We start from the raw sequence: 19,465 nt of genomic DNA, 5'->3' as shown, positions 1-19,465 counted from the left end.
ACAGTAGGCAATTGAGCCCCTTGAGTCATTCAATTGGATTGTGATTGCTCTATAATAAAAGTAAAATACTACGATACTGGATATCTGAGATAAAGGTGCTGCACAAACTCAGCAAATCTGGCAGCATTTGTGGAAGGGAAAATAGAGTTAAAATATTGAGTCCAGTATGACTTTGCTTCAGAACTCATTGGGTTTTTGACTGGATCAAAATCCTGGAGCACCCTCCCTAACAGCTTTGTGAGTATAGCTCCATCAATGGGACAAGAGTAGTTGAAGAAGGCAGCCAACCCCAATCTTCTCAAAGGCAACTTGGATTAAGCAACAAATAAATAAATAAATATAATTAAAGAGATGTAAGTGCTACACTGATGCAGCACAGGAGTACAATTTAGTTTCAGACAAATTAAGTGCAGGTGCATTAAGCTTAATAGGGCAAATCAAGGAAATATTACGAAGTAAACTCAATGAGCTTAGGAGAAAGTGAGGACTGCAGATGCTGGAGATCAGAGCTGAAAGTGTGTTGCTGGAAAAGCGCAGCAGGTCAGGCAGCATCCAAGGAGCAGGAGAATCAACGTTTCGGGCATGAGCCCTTCTTCAGGAAGAAGGGCTGAAGAAACCCTTCCTGAAGAAGGGCTCATGCCCGAAATGTCGATTCTCCTGTTCCTTGGATGCTGCCTGACCTGCTGCGCTTTTCCAGCAACACATTTTCAGCTCCTCAATGAGTTTAACAGTTTTTTCTCTTTTTGATTTTTAGATTTGTGCAAACCTAGATGCCTACAAAATAATGACTGTTAAGGAGCATTATGCACAACTGAAAGACCAAGTGAAAGATCCTGTGAAAAAGATGGAGATTGCAGAAGAAAGAATAAAAGTACAAATATTTACTTCTGGAAGTCAATATAAGTAACATTTATTTTTGTTTGAATAATAACAGTAACAGAGCTTGGTTTGGTGTAAAATTGGTCCAAAATTATTAAAGGTATGCAACAAATCTCTGTTACTGTTCATTTGGAATTCTGCATTCAGTCTGACCCTCACAATGATAGATTACAATACCTTCTGTGAAAAATCAAGTGATTTCCTGGAAGAGGCAAGAAACAAGTTTTAAAAACCCAAATCAATTAGCAAGAAAGAATGAAATCTGGAAAATTCCCGTCTGATCCCAAAAAGGAAACAACTAGGGCTTTATTGTTTTTTTTGCATTCTGTTGCCAGTTCCAACTAATATTTAGTACAATGACATTGAAATGGGTCATTGACCTGAAATATTTTTGTTTCTCCATAGATACAAGCTGACCTGCTGAGTGTTATCAACATTTTCTGCCATTACTCTAAAATTACAATATCTGTACATTTTGTTGTTTAAAGCATTCTCCCAGAATAATACATGGAATATACACAGCATTCAAACCTCCATAAATTATGTCAGCTGTCCTAATAGATACTATTTTCCCATTCAATAGAGACAGAAGGTGTTGTTGTCAGATGTAGACACATAGTAGATCATATTTTAGACAATGACATTCAACTATCACAAAGTACATGTTAAAGACCCTTTATCGAAGTTACTGATTTCTCATTCTGTTTGGTTTTAAGGATCCCTTTGGAGGACAAATCAAAGAAATGATGACAAAAATTCACACATACCTTGGACGAGAACCCACGTCAGATTTTGGCACGCAGTCTTATGAGCAATGGATTGTGCAGAAAGAGAAATCAGGTTAAAAAGAGCATTGTGTGTTTGTAGAAACTTAAGTAAACCATTCGATCATTTTATTAGGCATATCACTCATTCTATCTTTTGACTCTTGCCTACCTAGCCTTTTTTTGTTCCCCTTGAGTTCATTTGCCTCATGCTTAAATATCAAATTCTCTTTTTAACCATCATAGTTGATATTTTTCTAAGTTTTATACGCTTCTGTGACATCACAGCCAAAATATTCACAAGGTTTTGTATGAAGTAGTTTTGCTAGATAAGCTATTCACTGTACACGTTATAATTTCAAGATTATGTTTATAATTGTACTCAAGCAATGGAGAAATGTATCCAAAATTAGAAAGCATGAGAAAACATCAATAATACATCATAGTGGATGTCTTGGTTAGATATTTTTTATTCTCATACAGACATTTAATTATTATGTGGGAGCATGGCATTCATACACAAAATATACATTAAAAATGTGCTAAAGACTGAATTTTAAACAAGCATAAGCACCTAGGAACCATGACTGAAATAGGCATTTGTATATTTGCATCTGCAAATCAAGAACTAAGTGCCTGTTCCCACTTTCTTTCTGGCTCAGAATGAACGTTCCTGATCCTCCTCATCTCACAAAAATAATAGTTAAAGCAAAACCCTTGACATTTGGCTGAGACGTATTGAGACCATTCGGTGCAATGGATGTTCTTGATACACAATCTTCTCAATTTACCTCAAAATTCAGGCTGTGTCCTATTACATCACCCTAATTTCTATATTACTTTTCTTGTCTAGTAAAACAGGTAGACGATACCATTAAGCACCTCAAAATGAAACACATGTTGGTAGCAACTGGAATGTTATCTAATGAGGCTGAATGGTGAATCCATTGCTATTTTCAAACACCTCAGACAACACTTTTAGACCTCAGCTGGCGATTTGCATAGAGTTTTGGTGCCACATTATAGGAAAGATGGGAATGCATTGCAGTGAGTGCAGAAACAATTTACATGAATGGTTCCATGAATGAGCAAATTGCAATTGTTCTTGGATAGAAGAAGAGGTTTTCAAAACATAGAACATTATAATGAAGTACAGGCTCTTCGGTTCTCAATGTTGCACCGACCTGTGGAGCCAATTTGAATCCTCTCTATCCTACACTGCTCCATTTTCATCCATATGTTTATCCAATGACCATTTAAATGCCCTTAAGTTGGCACGTCTAATACTGTTACAGGCAGGGCATTCCAGACCCTTACTACTCTCTGAGTAAAGAAAGACCTCTGATATCTGTCCTATATCTATCACCCCTCAATCTAAAGCTATGTCCCCTCGCACCAGCCATCACCATCTGAGGAAAAGGCTCTCATTGTCCACCCTATCTAACCCTCTGATTATCTTATATGCCTCAATTAAGTTACCTCTCAACCTTCTTCTCTCTAATGAAAACAGCCTCAAGTCCCTCAGCCTTTCCCTCATAAGACCTTCCCTCCATACCAGGCAACATCCTAGTAAATCATCTCTGAACCCTTTCCAAAGCTTCTACATCCTGTAATGCAGGGACCAGAACTGTACGCAATACTTCAAACCACACTAGAGTTTTGTACAGCTGCAGTATGACCTCATGGTTCCGAAATTCAATCATATGCCTTCTTAACAGCCGTGTCAACCTAGATAGGCTGGATAGAGTAAATAGGGAGAAGCTGATCCCACTCATAAAAGAATAGAAGAACAAGAAGACATGTGTTTAAATGATATGAAAATGAACCAAGTGTGATGTGTAAAAATGTTTTTCCTCACTAGTGAGTATAGAACAAACTCGATTATCTGAATATCATTTATCTGAGTTATACTCCCCACCCATGTTGTTTGGATAATTTGAGGTTGCCCTATAGTTAGGATATAGAATGCACTGCCTGGGAGTGTGGTAGAGGCAGATTCTATTAAGGTATTCAAGAGGGCACTGTTTGGGAAAATGGGGTAAAGCAGGAGATTAGCTCTAGGTCTGAGAACAGCCATGATAGGTAGCATGATGTCCCTCTGTGCCAGAACAATTCTGTAATTCCAATTCTAGTTTAGATCATTTGCCATTGTCCCAAACGGTCATACAGAAAGAGGAAAATAACTCTTGATGGTTTAACCTGAGGGTCACCACACTCAGAGAGGGGAAAGGTTGAGAAGGTGGGACTTTTATGGTAACCTCAGTGGGTATGGGAATTAAGCCCATGCTTTGGCATTAACTGCATCACTAGACTGCCATCCAGCCAACTGAGCTAACCCCAAGCCCTCTTATGTACAGTAGGTGTGCTAGGGTTACACACAAGTATTCTTAAACATTAGGGGCAGTAACCACAATATCTTTGTACAGTCACAAACCAACTTTGGGCCTTTGTCATCTCATGTTTTGAACAGTATAGAATGAGGCTAATCTTAGCCTCATTGGGTAGCTACAGTTTAGAAAACTATGAGTGACTATATTGGACTTCAGCTTACTCATACACACGTATTGTGAATCATTTTCCACAGGAGCCAAAGAGAATAATCGGAAACTACGTGTCTGTGCAGAGCATTTAAGAAAATACAATGATGCCCTGATGATTAATGATACCATAAGGATGATCGATGCATATAATTATCTCACAGACTTCTATAAAGATGAGAAAAGGAAGAAGGTCATGGATGATGATGACGATGTACCAAAGTCAAAACTGGATGATACTGATAGATATCTTATCGGTCTTTTTAATGGTAATATTCCCTTTAATTTGTAGCATACTGTTGAAAAGCTTAGTAAATATTCATGTATAAGCTAATTACCCAGTCATATTCACTCTTCCCAACTTAATTTTTTTTTTGTATAGGCTTTCTTTAGTTTTTTAACTGCGGTCCCTTAGTTAGTTTTAAGGTATGATATTACCTGTCCCGATAATACCTTGCTCAATTATGTGGTCATTTAACAAAACCTTTTGGAAGTCCGTATACACATCAAATCAAATTACAGTCATTAATCCTCTCTGTTACATTGTTAAAAAAAGTTGATGTACACACTAAAGTATGTATAAGATTTTCCTGCAAAGACTTTCAGTCAAACTCTTTTCCTCTTAGTTTCATGTGAAAAAGCACCTAGTTTTGATGTACCTCATGCCTGTGATGTGATATAGTTGTGTTTGCCAAGTGGCCATCATGTGGAACCACGGAAATGAATTCACCTTGTCTCTCTGAATTTGAGTTTTTAATACTCTTTTGTATTAAGAGTGACTGTGTTGTGGAAATAAATTGGGTTAAGTTAATTACCAGCAAAGGATAAAATGAAAAGAACAGAGTAGGTTAAAAATTATTTAGCAGGTTTGGAGGGGAGAAACAGATTTGACATTTCAGGTTAAAAATAAAAAAAAACTGCAGATGCTATAAATCAGAAATAAAAACAGAAGTTGCTGGAAAAGCTCAGCAGGTCTGGCAACATCTGAGAAGAGAAATCAGAATTAACATTTTGATTCCAGGAGATCTGAGGAAGAGTCACCAGAACTGAAATGTTAACTCTGATTTCCCTTCACAGATACTGGCAGACCTGCTTAGCTTTTCGCACAACTGCTGTTTTTGTTTAGCGTTTCAGGTTGATGAACTTTTGTCAGAAAAGGGGAAAGATAGAAATGTAATAGATTTAAGTAGATCAGTTGGGAAGCATAGAACAATAACTAATGAGAAGCTTTGTGAAGACACACAACTTTAATTACGTGAAAGAAGAGTTGATGAGACAATGCAAAAAAAAAGTAGAAATGGCACAGAGACAGAGGAGGTATTCATAACAAGCTAAGAGTAAAGATCAGAGATGCAGCCAGCTGCCATTCATTGGAAAGAGCACTTTGAGGATCTCCTCAACCATTCCACTGCTTACCACTCCCATCACTTCAGCACAACTCCATTCCAACATGATCAATCCAACCAATCCCCGTGCAGATTTGACGCTCCAATATCAGTGTCTTTTTTCAAGCCACCATCTTCAATATCCATGGCACAGGTTCCTGTCAAACAACTGAGTTGGGCAAGCCACATTGACCAAATGCCTGACACATATTTCCCAAAACAAGCTCTTTACTCTAAGCTTTGTCACGCAAGCAGTTTCACAGGGCAGAGAAAATGTTTTGAACAAACCCTCAAAACCTCTGAAAATTTGCACTATCTACAGTAACTGTTGGGGATGCCTTGTCCAAAAACATCCAACTGGAGGAGAAGCATCCATGAAGGTTCTAACCATCTCATGCATCTCTGAGCATCACACCCTCTTGCCTCCTTAAACACCACATGTCCAACCTGCGGCACAGCATTGCAGATCCAACATTGGACTATTCAGTTGCATCAAGCTCCTCAATTCTGGGGTGGAAGAAGGTCAGCGTTGGACTCAAGGGCCCGTCTGAGAAGGAGAACAAGAATGATAACAACAATAAATGGTTCAGATCCAAAATCAAAAGTAAGTGAAGAACAAGTTCAAAATATGAAAAGAAAGGGGAATAAAATTACTGAAGAAATTGTGGTCTGAAATTGTTAGACTCCTGTTGAATCCAGAAGGCTGTAATGTGTCTAAGTTGAACACGTGAAACGATGGAAGATTCAGTTAAGAATTGTCTACAGAGCCGCTGATAATAGTGATGTGGTTGGGGACATATAAATGCAAGGGGCAAGGATGCATGCAACAAAAACAAAATATTATGAGGACAGCATAATGATAAACAGTTGTTTTTCAGACTGGCTGCAGACATATAGGATACACCAGGGTACCCATTGGTTCTCTTTATTTACATCAATCACCTTGACTTGGAAATACAGGGCATAATTTCAAAAATTGTAAATGATACAGCATTTGGAATAATTGTGAAGTGGATGACAGATTCAGGGAGACATTGACAGTTTTATGGAAAGGGCAGATAGGTGGCAGATGAATTTTAATACAGAGAAGTGTGAGGTGATATTGTTTGCTGGGAAGGTGATAAGAAGTAATATAAAATAAAGAATATAATTCTAAAGGTGTTACAGAAGCAAAGAGACTTGGGATATGTGCAGACAGATTATTGAAAGTGACAGGACACATTGGGAAAAGTAGTCAATACGGCATAGTGGGATTTATAAATAAAGACACGGCATTGGATTTCATCGAATCAGGATGACCCTGGAGCCATTTAAAAATGAGAGCGGGACCAATTCCAGGATTCCCAGCCCTATTCTTGCTGATGTGGGATAACAGCATGTTCACAACCTACACTCGTGACCTAGTCAACTTGAATGTGGGGTGGCATCTCCTAGCCCATTGCAATTTTCAAGCAGTCAGGCCAGCTTCTCCAGCATTCACAGTTTATGGCTCTTCACAACAAGCCATAAACTATTGTCTTCATTTGCAAATCTTTTGTATAAGTTCAAAGGTCTTCCCTGTGCCACCCAGCCACTTGCCATAGGCCCTTCATACTCCCTGTGCCTACTCAATGCCATCTCATGCTCTTTCTATACCCATTCATCTAGTATGCACTGTGGACTTAATCAGTGAGACACATGACAACAATGGTAAGTATGGAACTACTGAGAGAATAAAAGAACCCACTTAAAGTCTTCTTTGAAAAATACAGCTGCTTCTATAACCCTGCACAAGTGTCAATGAAACAGTTTACGTCTCTTTAATCTTGTGCAAATAAATATTGAGACATTGACAGGAGATCAAGGAAAGAACAACTTAGTGTTTCATTTAAAAATGGCAATCAAGCGAAGTCAATAATCTATTTCAGTGTTAAAGCAGATTTCATGCTGAGATAATGCTTTTATAGGCAAGGGTTCTCAGCCAAGCATGCTAAATGATGGTGGAAGGTATGTTCCAATTCTGCGCATTGTTAATTAGGATTATTGGTTATGTCCATCATGTGTGCTGGATGCCATCATGTGTACTGGGTGAATGGGCACTGAAGAGTGATGAGTTGGCCATGGGTTGTCCTGATGAAGATGATGAGCCAATGGGGAATGAATGGGGTGATGAGATCATGTGAGGGATAGAGGACCTAACTGCTTTTATTACAGCTGGGATAAAATCATAGGAAATTGAGGCAGGCAGTCTTACCAGCTGTTCTCAGCATTTGGCCTTCCCCATGGCAACCTAGGATCTACTTTTGGTTTTGACCCACTCAGCTCCATCCTCTACCAACCTCCCTGGAGTGAAAACCACATAATTCAAGTACCTTTGAACTGAAATGAGTCTACTAAGTTGGAAGCTGGAGCTTTTCTTCTTAGAGAAGGACATATTGCGAGGAGATTTGATATAAGGTATTCAAAACCATGAAGGATAATTAGTGAGAATATATAGAGAGAAACTGTTCCTGTTGGCTGAAGGATCAGGAACTAGAGGATAGAGATTTAATGTGAATGGCAAAAGAGTTAATGGTAACATGAAGAAATTAAATTTTACATAGCAAATGATTGGGAACCGGAATGCCCTGCCTGAGAGTGCAGTGGAGGCAGATTCAGTTATGACTTCAAAAGAGAATTGGATAATTACCTGAAGAGAAAATTATTTCTGCGAATCAAACAGCATAGGTTAAAACAAGGGATTATGGCTTAGTATCCCATTTTAAATCTGCTAATTATGATTTTGATTTCAACTAATCATATTGAATGAGAGAACTCACTTATGGGGATGAGTGTCCTCTGTGGCTACGTGGCACCTGACACATGTACTGCGTACTTATGAAAACAATAGGAAATTGTCCATTCCATTTTAAAAGATGTTGTGAAATTAAAAGGGTTCAGAAAAGATTTACAACAGTTGCCAGGATTGGAGGACTTGACCTATAACGAGAGGCTGTCTTGACTGGAGCATCGGAGGCTGAGGGGTTACCTTATAGAGGTTTATAACATTATGAGGGGCATGGATAGGATACATAGCCAAGATCTTTTTCACAGACTAGGGGAGATCCAAACTGGAGGCAAAGGTTTAAGGTGAGGGGACAATATTTAAAAGGGATCTAATGGGCAACTTTTTCACGCAAAGGGTGGTGCATGTAAGGAATGAGCAGCCAGAGGAGGCCATTGAGTCATAGAGATGTACAGCACAGAAACAGACCCTTCGATCCATGCCACCCAGATATCCTAACCTAATCTAGTCCCATTTGTCAGCACTTGGTCCATATCCCTCTAAACCCTTCCTATTCATATACTCATCCAGATGACTTTTAAATGTTGCAATTGTACCAGCCTCCACCATTTCCTCTGGCAGCTCATTCCATACACGCACCACCCTCTTCATGAAAAAGTTGCCCCTTATTCTCTTTTAAATTTTTCCCCACTCACCACAAACTTATGCTCTCTAGCTCTGGACACCCCCACCCCAGGGAAAAGACTTTATCTATTTACCATATCCACGTCACTCATGCTTTTATAAACCTCTAAAAGGTCACCCCTCAGCCGCCAATGCTCCAGAGAAAACAGCCCCAGTCTCTTCAGTCTCTCCCTGTAGCTCAAATATTCAACCCTGGCAACATCCTTGTAAATCTTTTCTGAACCCTTTCAAATTTCACAACATCCTTCCAATAGGAAGGAGACCAGAATTGCACGCAATATTCCAAAAATGGCCTAACCAACGTCCTGTAAAGCTGCAACATGACCTCTCAACTCCTATACTCAATACTCTGACCAATAAAGGAAAGCATACGGAAGGTGATGGTGGAGGTGGGTACAATTGCAACATTTAAAAGGCAACTAGATGGGTATATGAATAGGAAGGGTTTAGAGGGATATGGGCCAAATGGGAAATGGGACTAGACTAGGTTAGAATATCTGGTTGGTACATTTAAGTTGGACCGAAGGATCTGTTTCCGTGCTGTATAACTCTATGCCTCTATAACCCTTCCTTTGCCAAATATTTGCTGAGTTAAACTCTCTCTCTCTAAGGTTCCTAAAAGCAATTGATTATTTTTTGCTCCATGCTTTAAGTCCGCAAAACTCCCTGCTACTTAATACTTTCATCATGTTTTGAACCAATCTAATGTTCCATCGATGTTCCATCGTCGGGTATATTAAAAACTGAGATAGATATTTTTTTTTTTGGCCTGTAAGGGAGTTATTATAGGGAAAATCTAGGGAAGTAGATTGAAGGCAGAAGATCTGTCATGATTGCATTGAATGTCTGAGCAGGCTTGTGGGGCCATATGATCTACTCCTGCTCCTGGACCTAAGGATTGTTGATGTAGGAAATAAAATTGTCATGTCATGTCATGAGCGCCTCATCTTCCACCTAGGAACCCTCCAACCACAAGGGATGAACTCGGATTTCACCAGTTTCCTCATTTCATCTCCCCCCACCTTGTCTCAGTCAAATCCATGGAACTCAGCACCGCCTTCCTAACCTGCAATCTTCTTCCTGACCTCTCCGCCCCCACCCCAGTCTGACCTATCACCCTCACCTTGACCTCTTTCCACCTATCGCATTTCCGACGCCCCACCCCCAAGTCCCTCCTCCCTACCTTTTATCTTAGCCTGCTGGATAAACTTTCCTCATTCCTGAAGAAGGGCTTATGCCCGAAACGTCGATTCTCCTGTTCCCTGGATGCTGCCTGACCTGCTACGCTTTTCCAGCAACACATTTTCAGCTCTGATCTCCAGCATCTGCAGACCTCACTTTCTCCCCATGTCAATGCAGTAGCTAATCTATGAATATGATAAAAGTAAATTATTGGTTTCAATGAAGATGTTTTGTTTAGTGGTCAAACTCAAGTATATTCTGCTTAATAATGCTTGACATCAACATTTCAAAGGTAAATTTTAGGAAATGATGTTAACTAATGATGAAATTCAATTACTTTAAGTATATATCGGAAATTCAGGAGTAATAATTGGCCTCACAGAATTGGAAGGGATTTAACATTTTAAAAACAATATCCTGTTTTTCAGAACGACAAGAAAAGCTTCAGATTCTTGCTGGAGAGATTGAGAATGAAAATGGAAAATTGACAAAATTGCGAACAACTATTCTTCAAGAATTCTCCAGAAAACGAAACTCAAGAGGCATTATCTTCACAAAGACACGCCAAAATGCACATGCTCTGTATGAGTGGATAGAAGAGAATGAGAAATTTAAGGAATTTGGAATTAAGGCTCATTACTTAACTGGAGCCGGCAATAACAGTCAGTTCAAACACATGACGCAGGTAAAATGCTTTCTTCAAAAATGAAGTCAACTTTGTTTGCAGTGATCTCAGAACTCTTACAAATTACATATTGGATTCATTCTTCATTTCAGAAATTTACATTTAAATAGTGTCTTTAACTTAGTAAACATCCTGAGGTACTTAACAGAACCATAATCAGACTAAAAATTAATGCTGAATCAATGAAGGAAACATCAGGACTTAAAATACATTAGTAACATAAGTAAGATGTATTATATAAGATCAGGTAATGTGTGACATGTTTTATAAGCATATCACAGATCAAGAGTCGTGAGGCAGGGGTAAGTATGATGGATGGAGGAATGGCAGTGGAAGTTACTTATGTAGAGTATCAGAGAACTTTTGACAAACTTTCATACTGGAACTTTTGGAGAGGATTAAGATTACTGCATTCGAGGTGAGCAGATTGAAGTAAATAAGAATTAGAAGTGGAGAAACAGTAATAGTTAAAAGTACTTTCTCAATGGATAACAATGTTCAGCAGGTGTTCTATTTTAGGATTATTTTTATTTATCACTTGCATTACTGATTTGTATTTGGACTGGAGGGAATAGAGAGCAAATCCGAAAACAATATTAGAACAGGAGATACAGTAAATATTTCTGTGGATCAAAAGAATGTTGATAAGAGATCTGCCGACACCCCAGAATACTCAGTGTATATGTGGGAAGTGTACATGAGAAGTACCCCTTGCCAATGATGTCATTCCATCCCGTTCACCCATGTTTACTGTGCTTATTTGGATGCCACCATATTTTCACTGGCAGGGTATTTTACAATGTGTCCATGTGCAGAACTTTCTACATGTTCAATGTGAACCTTTCAGGGACATCAGGAGAGGCGCCATCAAGGAGAAAGTAGCTGACGGAATTTACTGTCACTAAATGTGTAGTACATTTTGGTAATAATTAAGTTTTTGAAGAGATGATTTTTGAAGAGTAGAGGCATTTGGGGCTTAAAGTTCGCAGGAAAAGCACCTCATTCACCCCTTTTATGGTTCAGTCCTCCCCAACGTGATGAACTATCTGCCTCTCCCAATCCACTAAAAATCAGTTGAAGCCATGGAGGCTGGAAGTGTGAACATGAGCACTAAAAATCCTGTATGCTGAAAAACAACATACGCTGCACAGATTTGGTAATTCTGAAGTTAGTGAAGGTGTGCTAAGAAAACAATACGAAGTAGTCAGAAGCTGGTAGCCTCCAATTAAGCGTAAAGTGAGTGAGCACTAAGAAAGAAAGCCAAGGGCTAGAAGATGCATCGTGTGCAGATACACGGGATGCATCTGTGTCCCTGTACAAAGTGGCCTGACAGAATGTAAGTTCTACGTGTCCCTGAAGTAAAGTGTTTAAGGGCTGAAGTGGTACGTGAAGTGCACTTGGAGCAGGCATAATGAGACTGGTGTCCTCACTGTGCTGACTTGCATGGATAAAGAGCCAAAGTACATTGTGGCCATAAGGCATGCAGCAGCATTATGGTGAAGAAACAATTGGATCGTTGTCTTGATAAGCAATAGGCAAGCTGCAGTTGCCTGGGCACCCACTTTGATTTACATTTTGGGAAGAAGAGGAGAATTAAAAGTGACATTGAATAAGACAAATTGGGTTATTAATGCATGAAAGTAAGGAAGTTTTTGCTCAATGGCAAGATTCTTAAGTTCCCCTTTAAGGCTTAAGAGGCAAATCACAAAACCTTTTCTTAACATTTAGATTCTTGATTTTTTTTTGGAATTCTCTTAATATTTTATCATACTTTTAATTATTACTCTGGCCACACCAGGGAGGGGAAAATTCCTCCCTATTTTGACTTCATACAAACTACTTAGTTATGCATATAGGGAATCGTGGTGTAGTGGTAAGATCAAGTAACTTAGAACTCTAGGCTAATATCCTGAGGACAAATATTCAACTCCGCTATGGAATTTTAGCACTGCACTGTCCTTGAAAAGATGAAGTCCCACTTTCACACTTGGCATATTTTCCATCATGTTCACTGGCTCCACCACTGTGCTTAACAGAATTCAGAACAGATCTTGCAGCTTAAAACTTGGCAACCTTCAGTAACAATAACTTTGTACTCAACCGCAATCTGTAAACTTATAGCCTGACTTATCTCCCCCATTCTATCATCATCGTCAAGCCAGGGGATCAAGTCTGGTTCAATGGAGAGTGCAAGCGGACATGCCAAGAGCAGTATGATATACCTCAAAATGAGATGTCAACTTCATGAAACTACAAGACAGCTAAACCTATTTGCCAAGCAGTTGAAGCAGCATGCAATAGACAAAATTAAGTGATCTCACAAACAATGGATCAGATGAAAGCTTTGCACTCCTTCAATGTCCAATCTTGGATGGTGGGAAACAATCAAACAACTAAAAACTCAACAAATAACCAATCCTCAAAAATGAAAGAGTTGAGTCAACACAAAAGACAAGGGTAAACATCAGCAATTATTTTCAAGCAGTACTTCCAAGTGGATGATCCATCTCAAACTCTTCCTTAGGTGCACAGCATCATGAAAGCTATTTAATACAACTCACTGTGATATCAAAAAAATGCCTGAAGGCATTGGTGCTGCAAAGGTCTGGGCCCTGACAAAATCCTTCAACGGCAGTGAAGACTTATAGTCTGAAACTATCTGTATCTGTATCGCTAGCCATGCTGCACCAGTGCAGGTGCAACACTGGCATCCACGAGACAATATGGAATCCCTCCCAGGCATGTCCTGTCCAAAAAAAGGCAGGACAAGTTCAATCCAGTCAATTACCACTCTCTCAGCCTCATTTTAATCATGAATAAAATGATGGAAGGTGTTCTCGATAGTAATATCAAGCAGCAATAACCTGGTTACTGATGCTCATTTTGGACTGTACCTGTGACACTCAGCTCCTGACCACTTTATAGCCCTGGTTCAAACATGGCCAAAACAGCTAAACTCAAAAGGGGAAATGAATGTGACTGTCCTTGACATCAAGGTGCTCTGGCAAAATTGAAGCCAATGGAGATCAGGGGTAAAATTCTCCAATGTTAGGAGTAATACCTAACATAAAGGAAAATTGTTACAGTTGTTGGAGGTATGTTATCTCAATCACAAGACATTACTGCAACAGTTCATCAGAGTAGTGTCCTCGGCTCAACCATCTTCATTTTCTTCATCAACGGCCTTCTTTTAGAAGTGAGGGTGCTAATTGATGATCGCATAATGTTCAGCACTATTCCCTACTTATTTGATATGTAGGGCATCTGTACCAGTGTACAGCAAGATCTGAACAACATTCAGGCTTGAGCTGATAGGTGGCAAATGATGCCCGTGCCACACAAATGCCAGGCAGTTATCATCTCCAACACAAGAGAATCTGACCATCACCCCTCGATTTTCAAAAGCATTACCATCAATGAATCTCCAACTGTCAACATCCTGGTACCATCGGTCAAAAACTGTACTAGAGTAGTTGTGAATTCAAGAGCAGGGACTTTTGCAGCAAGTAAATCACTCCCTAATCCTCCAAAAATCTGTCCACCATCTCGAAGGTACAAGTCAGATAGAATACTCCTGTTGCGTGCAAATCCACCAAGTCTCAAATAGTTTAACACCTTCCAAGACAAAGCAGCCCATTTGAGCAGCACCCAATCCACAAACATAAATATTCACTCCCTCCACTGCAGATGCACAGTGGCAACAATGTATACCATCTACAAGATGCACATCAACAGGTCACCAAAGTTTCCTCAATAATATCTTCCAAACACATGAACCTAGTAGGCCAAAGGTAACAGATACATGGGAACGCACCTACAAATTTCCCTCCAAACCACACCATCCTGCTTTGGAATTTCATCACTCTTTCTTTCCTCTCCTCAGGATCAAAATTGTAGAGCTGCCTTACTGACAGCAAGTTGCATGTACTTACATCCGACAGACTGCAGTGGATCGAGGAGGTAGCTCACTATCACCACTTGTTAGGGCTGGGCAATAAATGTTGATCTTCCCAATGAAGCCCATATGCTGCGGAAAAAAAAATAGGGATTGTGAAACGTTAAATGGAATCTCAATAAAGTACTGATCCACTCTCTGCTCCATTTCCTTATTGTACATTCTTTTTTATGGAATCGCATTATATCAAATGGAGATGGGATGGAAAAGTACAAATTGTAATTTCTGAAAAAAATCTATTATATAGGTAGTTTCAGTTAAACTTCCTCTCTATGTATTTTGTTATTGTAGATTTGTTTAAATATTCTTATGTGGAGGTGAATTAAAAAATGCACAGCATAGTATCCTTTTTTCAATAATTTACATTGTCAGGGTGTAAAAATGATCTCATCATTATAGCTTTTATAAGCATGGCTATAGTTTTACATGAAAACATTAAAGATTTGGCCTTGGAGACTAATTTAATGCTGTTCATTCAAATTTGACCTAATTTAACTGTGGCTTAAAGCTCCTAAAAATGAGTAGTATATGGCTAAACATTATTTTTCTACTGTAAATGTTTTTTTGCATATATTAAATTTATTAAAAATTCTTCTATTTGTTGAAAAACAGAATTCCATATTAATTAAGAGGGAAATTAAGACTCCCAGAATTTGCACAACATTAGATTTTACTTACAATAGAATAGCCTAGAAATAAGCTAGGCCATAATCTAATTACATCATGATTAACTATTACATAATGATTTGTTGAGTATTAACCAAAAAAAATCACTCTTTTCTACTTCAATGTCATAATTAGTCAGCATATCATTATTCTGCTTTAATGTCCTCCTCAGCTGCTAAAATCAATAGTGGGTCTATGAGGTGATGAATTTATCCCTAGCTTGACATCTTCTTAAAGATAATTGTGAGTATAGATATATAGGGGTACGTAACTAAATTTCAGGTATATTAGCTATAATCTATATTCATGAACTGTTTACCTCTGAGCTTCCAATATCTTTATTCTTTAAATAGAACGAACAAAAGGAGGTGCTGAATAAATTCCATGATGGAGACATTAACCTGCTGATTGCAACTACTGTAGCTGAAGAAGGTCTAGACATTAAAGAATGTAATTTTGTAATCCGTTATGGTCTAGTCACCAATGAGATTGCTATGGTTCAGGTAAGTTTATTTGAAATAGAATGTGTTAGATTAAACATTGTAGTTTTGCACCATATTGAATTTTTGACACAATCCTTACGACATGTGCCTTTGAGAGCATATGTCTTTAATTCAGCATTGAAAAATTGTTACAGTTATGTAGGAAGAGGGTATAGAAATGAAATGGCTGAATCACTGCTTTTACAATGTGCTCTCCTTCTATGTGGTTCTTGAACATGTGTCCTCTCTCAAACTTGTATCCAGCTTTCTTAGAAATCCCATGTTTGAATATTTTTAACCAAGTTTACACCGTTGCTGCAATTCTAAAACATATTGTTAAAGTTCTAAATTATATCTGATGTGACTGAGACAAAGATAAACTTATGCCTCTTTGTTCTCTCAATATGCATACAGTCTTTTATATGCTTGATCATTCCATCCTGACAGTACCCTCTCCAACATTTTACAGATTTTTACAGATTACATTACAGTGTGGAAACAGGCCCTTCGGCCCAATAAGTCCACACCGACCCGCCGAAGCGCAACCCACCCATACCCCTATATTTACCCATTACCTAACTCTACGGGCAATTTAACATGGTCAATTCACCTAACCTGCACATCTTTGGGATTGTGGGAGGAAACCGGAGCACCCGGAGGAAACCCACGCAGACACGGGGAGAATGTGCAAACTCCACACAGTCAGTCGCCTGAGGCGGGAATTGAACCCGGGTCTCAGGCGCTGTGAGGCAGCAGTGCTAACCACTGTGCCACCGTGCCGCCCATTATCCAGGGACTCTGCCAACCTTGGTTCCATTTTGTTTATCTGGTTGAAATAAAGCATCACCTGCAATGGCTTCTACTCCCACTCTTGAAATCTTATATCCAGTGCCTCCTTAAGGACCTATCCTTGCTCCATTCCTATTTCTCATCTACATTCTGCCCCATGACAACATAATCCAAAATCTCATTGTCAGTTTCACTTGTACAGCATGACAACACCCAGCCCTACCTCAGCATCATCTTACTGGACCTCTCCACAGTCTCATTTTAACTCTATTACCTGCTTGTCAATATCTAGCACTGAATGAATAGAAATTTCCTCCAGCAAATTATTGAGAAGACCAAAGGAAATTGTTTCAGTCCCACGCAAATTGTACTCCCTAGCCAGTGACTCCACCAATTTCCAAATGTATCATCACTCAATTCGGTCCTACTTCATCCTGCTAGCTGTTAAAATTGTTATGCCTTTGTTACCTCGAGATTGACTATTCAAACATTTCCCTAACCAGCCTCCCATCATCAATCCTCCATAAGGTTGTGGTGCCAATAACTTTGCTCCCCACATCCTAACTTGCAGCAAATCCTGTCCAACCATGATACCTGTCATCATTGACCTTCATGACTCCTAATTGGAAATGCGTGGATTTTAAAATTCTCAAACTTTTTCCTTGTCCATCCATAGTGTCAAACCCTACTATTGCCATACACACCCTCTCTTATCCTCCATAAAGATTGTGGCGCAACTCAACACATAAATTGCAACATCGCTGCCCTGATTCACCTAAAATCATACCATAATCCACAAATGATTGGTGCTTTGTTTTAATCTGTTCAATCCTCAGTGCTTTCCACCCTAGTTGGACAGTCTCATTCAGCCATATATATTTAACCCATTCACAAGAGAAGCAGAGCATGCTGGTTTGCTGACCATTCCAGAGTCCAAGTCAATCCTCTGACTGAATTTGGTAGATGAAATGCAATAGACCAAAAAGGCATCCCATTGCTGCTCATCAGTCTGAAGACTGTAAACCTGGCCAGAGCTAACAAGAGCAAGATACATTTTGGAGCAAGGTCTATTGTGGGGGAGTTGGTCCAGATTATGTTTGAAGATTCAATCAATTTCTACCTAAAAATTGATATTTATCAAGGTCTGATTAGCTAGGGAATCTGATTTCCTTATTAAAAGGTATCTGTTACCTGAAGCATGCAAATGCTTTGGACATAACTTTTAAGATGGACAGTACGGTTATCAACCCCATAATGAGGGATTATAACCTCACTGATTTCAGGCAAGGATATTTGAAATCAAACTCAGTCCACTTTGTTACTCTCTTGCATGTTGTTTTGATATTATATAGTTATTCTTGTTATTCATAAGAAATCATTGCAAGATAAAAAAATCAAGGTTTATGACAGAGCAATTGTCATTGTGACCTTTCTCTTCATTGAAATACATAGTTAAAAATCACACAACACCAGGTTATAGTCCAACAGGTTTAATTGGAAGCACTAGCTTTCGGAGTGCTGCTCCTTCATCAGGTAGATGAAGGAGCAGCACTCCGAAAGCTAATGCTTCCAATTAGACTTGCTGGACTATAACCTGCTGTTGTGTGATTTTTAACTTTGTGCACCCCCGTCCAACACCGGCATCTCCAAATCATTGAAATACATAGTTTTAGGATGTCTCATCTCACTGAGAGTTTTCAAAACATACATTTATTCTGCCGTTAATATTGCAGGCTCGCGGAAGGGCACGGTCTGATGATAGCACTTATGCCTTAGTAGCAAACGAAGGGTCAGGAGTTCTTGAACGTGAGAGTGTGAATGTTTATCGTGAGTCAATGATGTATGCAGCAATTCAAAAAGTGCAGGAAATGCCAGAAGACGATTACAAAAAACAGGTACTTAGAAGAAGTATTTCACAGATGAATTCTTTGTGCCTTTTTTTTTCTGAATGCTGATGATATTTTTAGTGATTTGAATTTGAATTTCCACTCCAAATGAGCTTTGATCAGTTAAATTTGCAGTAGATTTTTACATGTGATTGACTTTTACTCAAGTATATATGGTAAGTTACACTTCAGAATGAGCAATGGGTTGAACTTTCACCTGATCAGACACTGTAACTGTAGAAGTCCTGTGGGGGAATTTATATCTGTGTCCTACTAGCTACCTGATGAAGGAGCAGCGCTCCAAAACCTTGTACTTCCAAATACACCTGTTCGATTATAACCTGGTGTTGTGTGATTTTTAACTCTGTGTACCTCAGTCCAACACTGGCACCTCCACATCATGTACATACTATGGCCATTGTAAAATCCGTCTCCTCCCCTATATATGTTGCCATGGGCTTTTTGCACACATTAATTCTCATTAATGTTAGTGTGCTCAACGACTATTGCAGTCAGCAATCACAACCTAGAATACATGCAAATTTCAGTGGTTAGCACAATCATTTCTGATTCAGAAGGTTGTAGTTCACATCCCAGTGCACATCATCAACCTAAGATTTTGATACAGTACTGACAGAGAGCTACACTGTCAGAGATGGCATAAAGGCTCTATCTGCAATCTCAGATGAATATAAAATTCTGCATATAGCACAACACAAAGAAGAGCAGGGACCTTGGCCAATAATTATTCATCAACCAATATCACTAAAATTGATTTTCTGTTTGTTATTTTATTGTTGTTAGAGG

The 19,465-nt window shown here is 39.0% G+C and overlaps 1 protein-coding gene across 2 annotated transcripts in view; it reads left to right on the top strand.

The window, feature by feature from the left end:
* The window catches only part of ifih1 (interferon induced with helicase C domain 1), a 48,840-nt gene that overhangs the window by 21,797 nt on the left and 7,578 nt on the right, over positions 1–19,465 (top strand). For both annotated transcript variants that reach the window (XM_043693872.1, XM_043693873.1), the window contains exons 5-10: positions 755–871; positions 1,596–1,719; positions 4,228–4,449; positions 10,624–10,880; positions 15,855–16,004; positions 18,506–18,667. In XM_043693872.1, the coding sequence (XP_043549807.1) occupies positions 755–871; positions 1,596–1,719; positions 4,228–4,449; positions 10,624–10,880; positions 15,855–16,004; positions 18,506–18,667 (1,032 nt within the window). The remainder of the gene's footprint in view (positions 1–754; positions 872–1,595; positions 1,720–4,227; positions 4,450–10,623; positions 10,881–15,854; positions 16,005–18,505; positions 18,668–19,465) is intronic.

This window comes from Chiloscyllium plagiosum, chromosome 7, assembly GCF_004010195.1.
Source record: "Chiloscyllium plagiosum isolate BGI_BamShark_2017 chromosome 7, ASM401019v2, whole genome shotgun sequence".
NCBI lineage: Eukaryota > Metazoa > Chordata > Chondrichthyes > Orectolobiformes > Hemiscylliidae > Chiloscyllium > Chiloscyllium plagiosum.
Note: the sequence above shows the minus strand (reverse complement) of the source record. Positions and strands in the feature narration are given on the sequence as shown.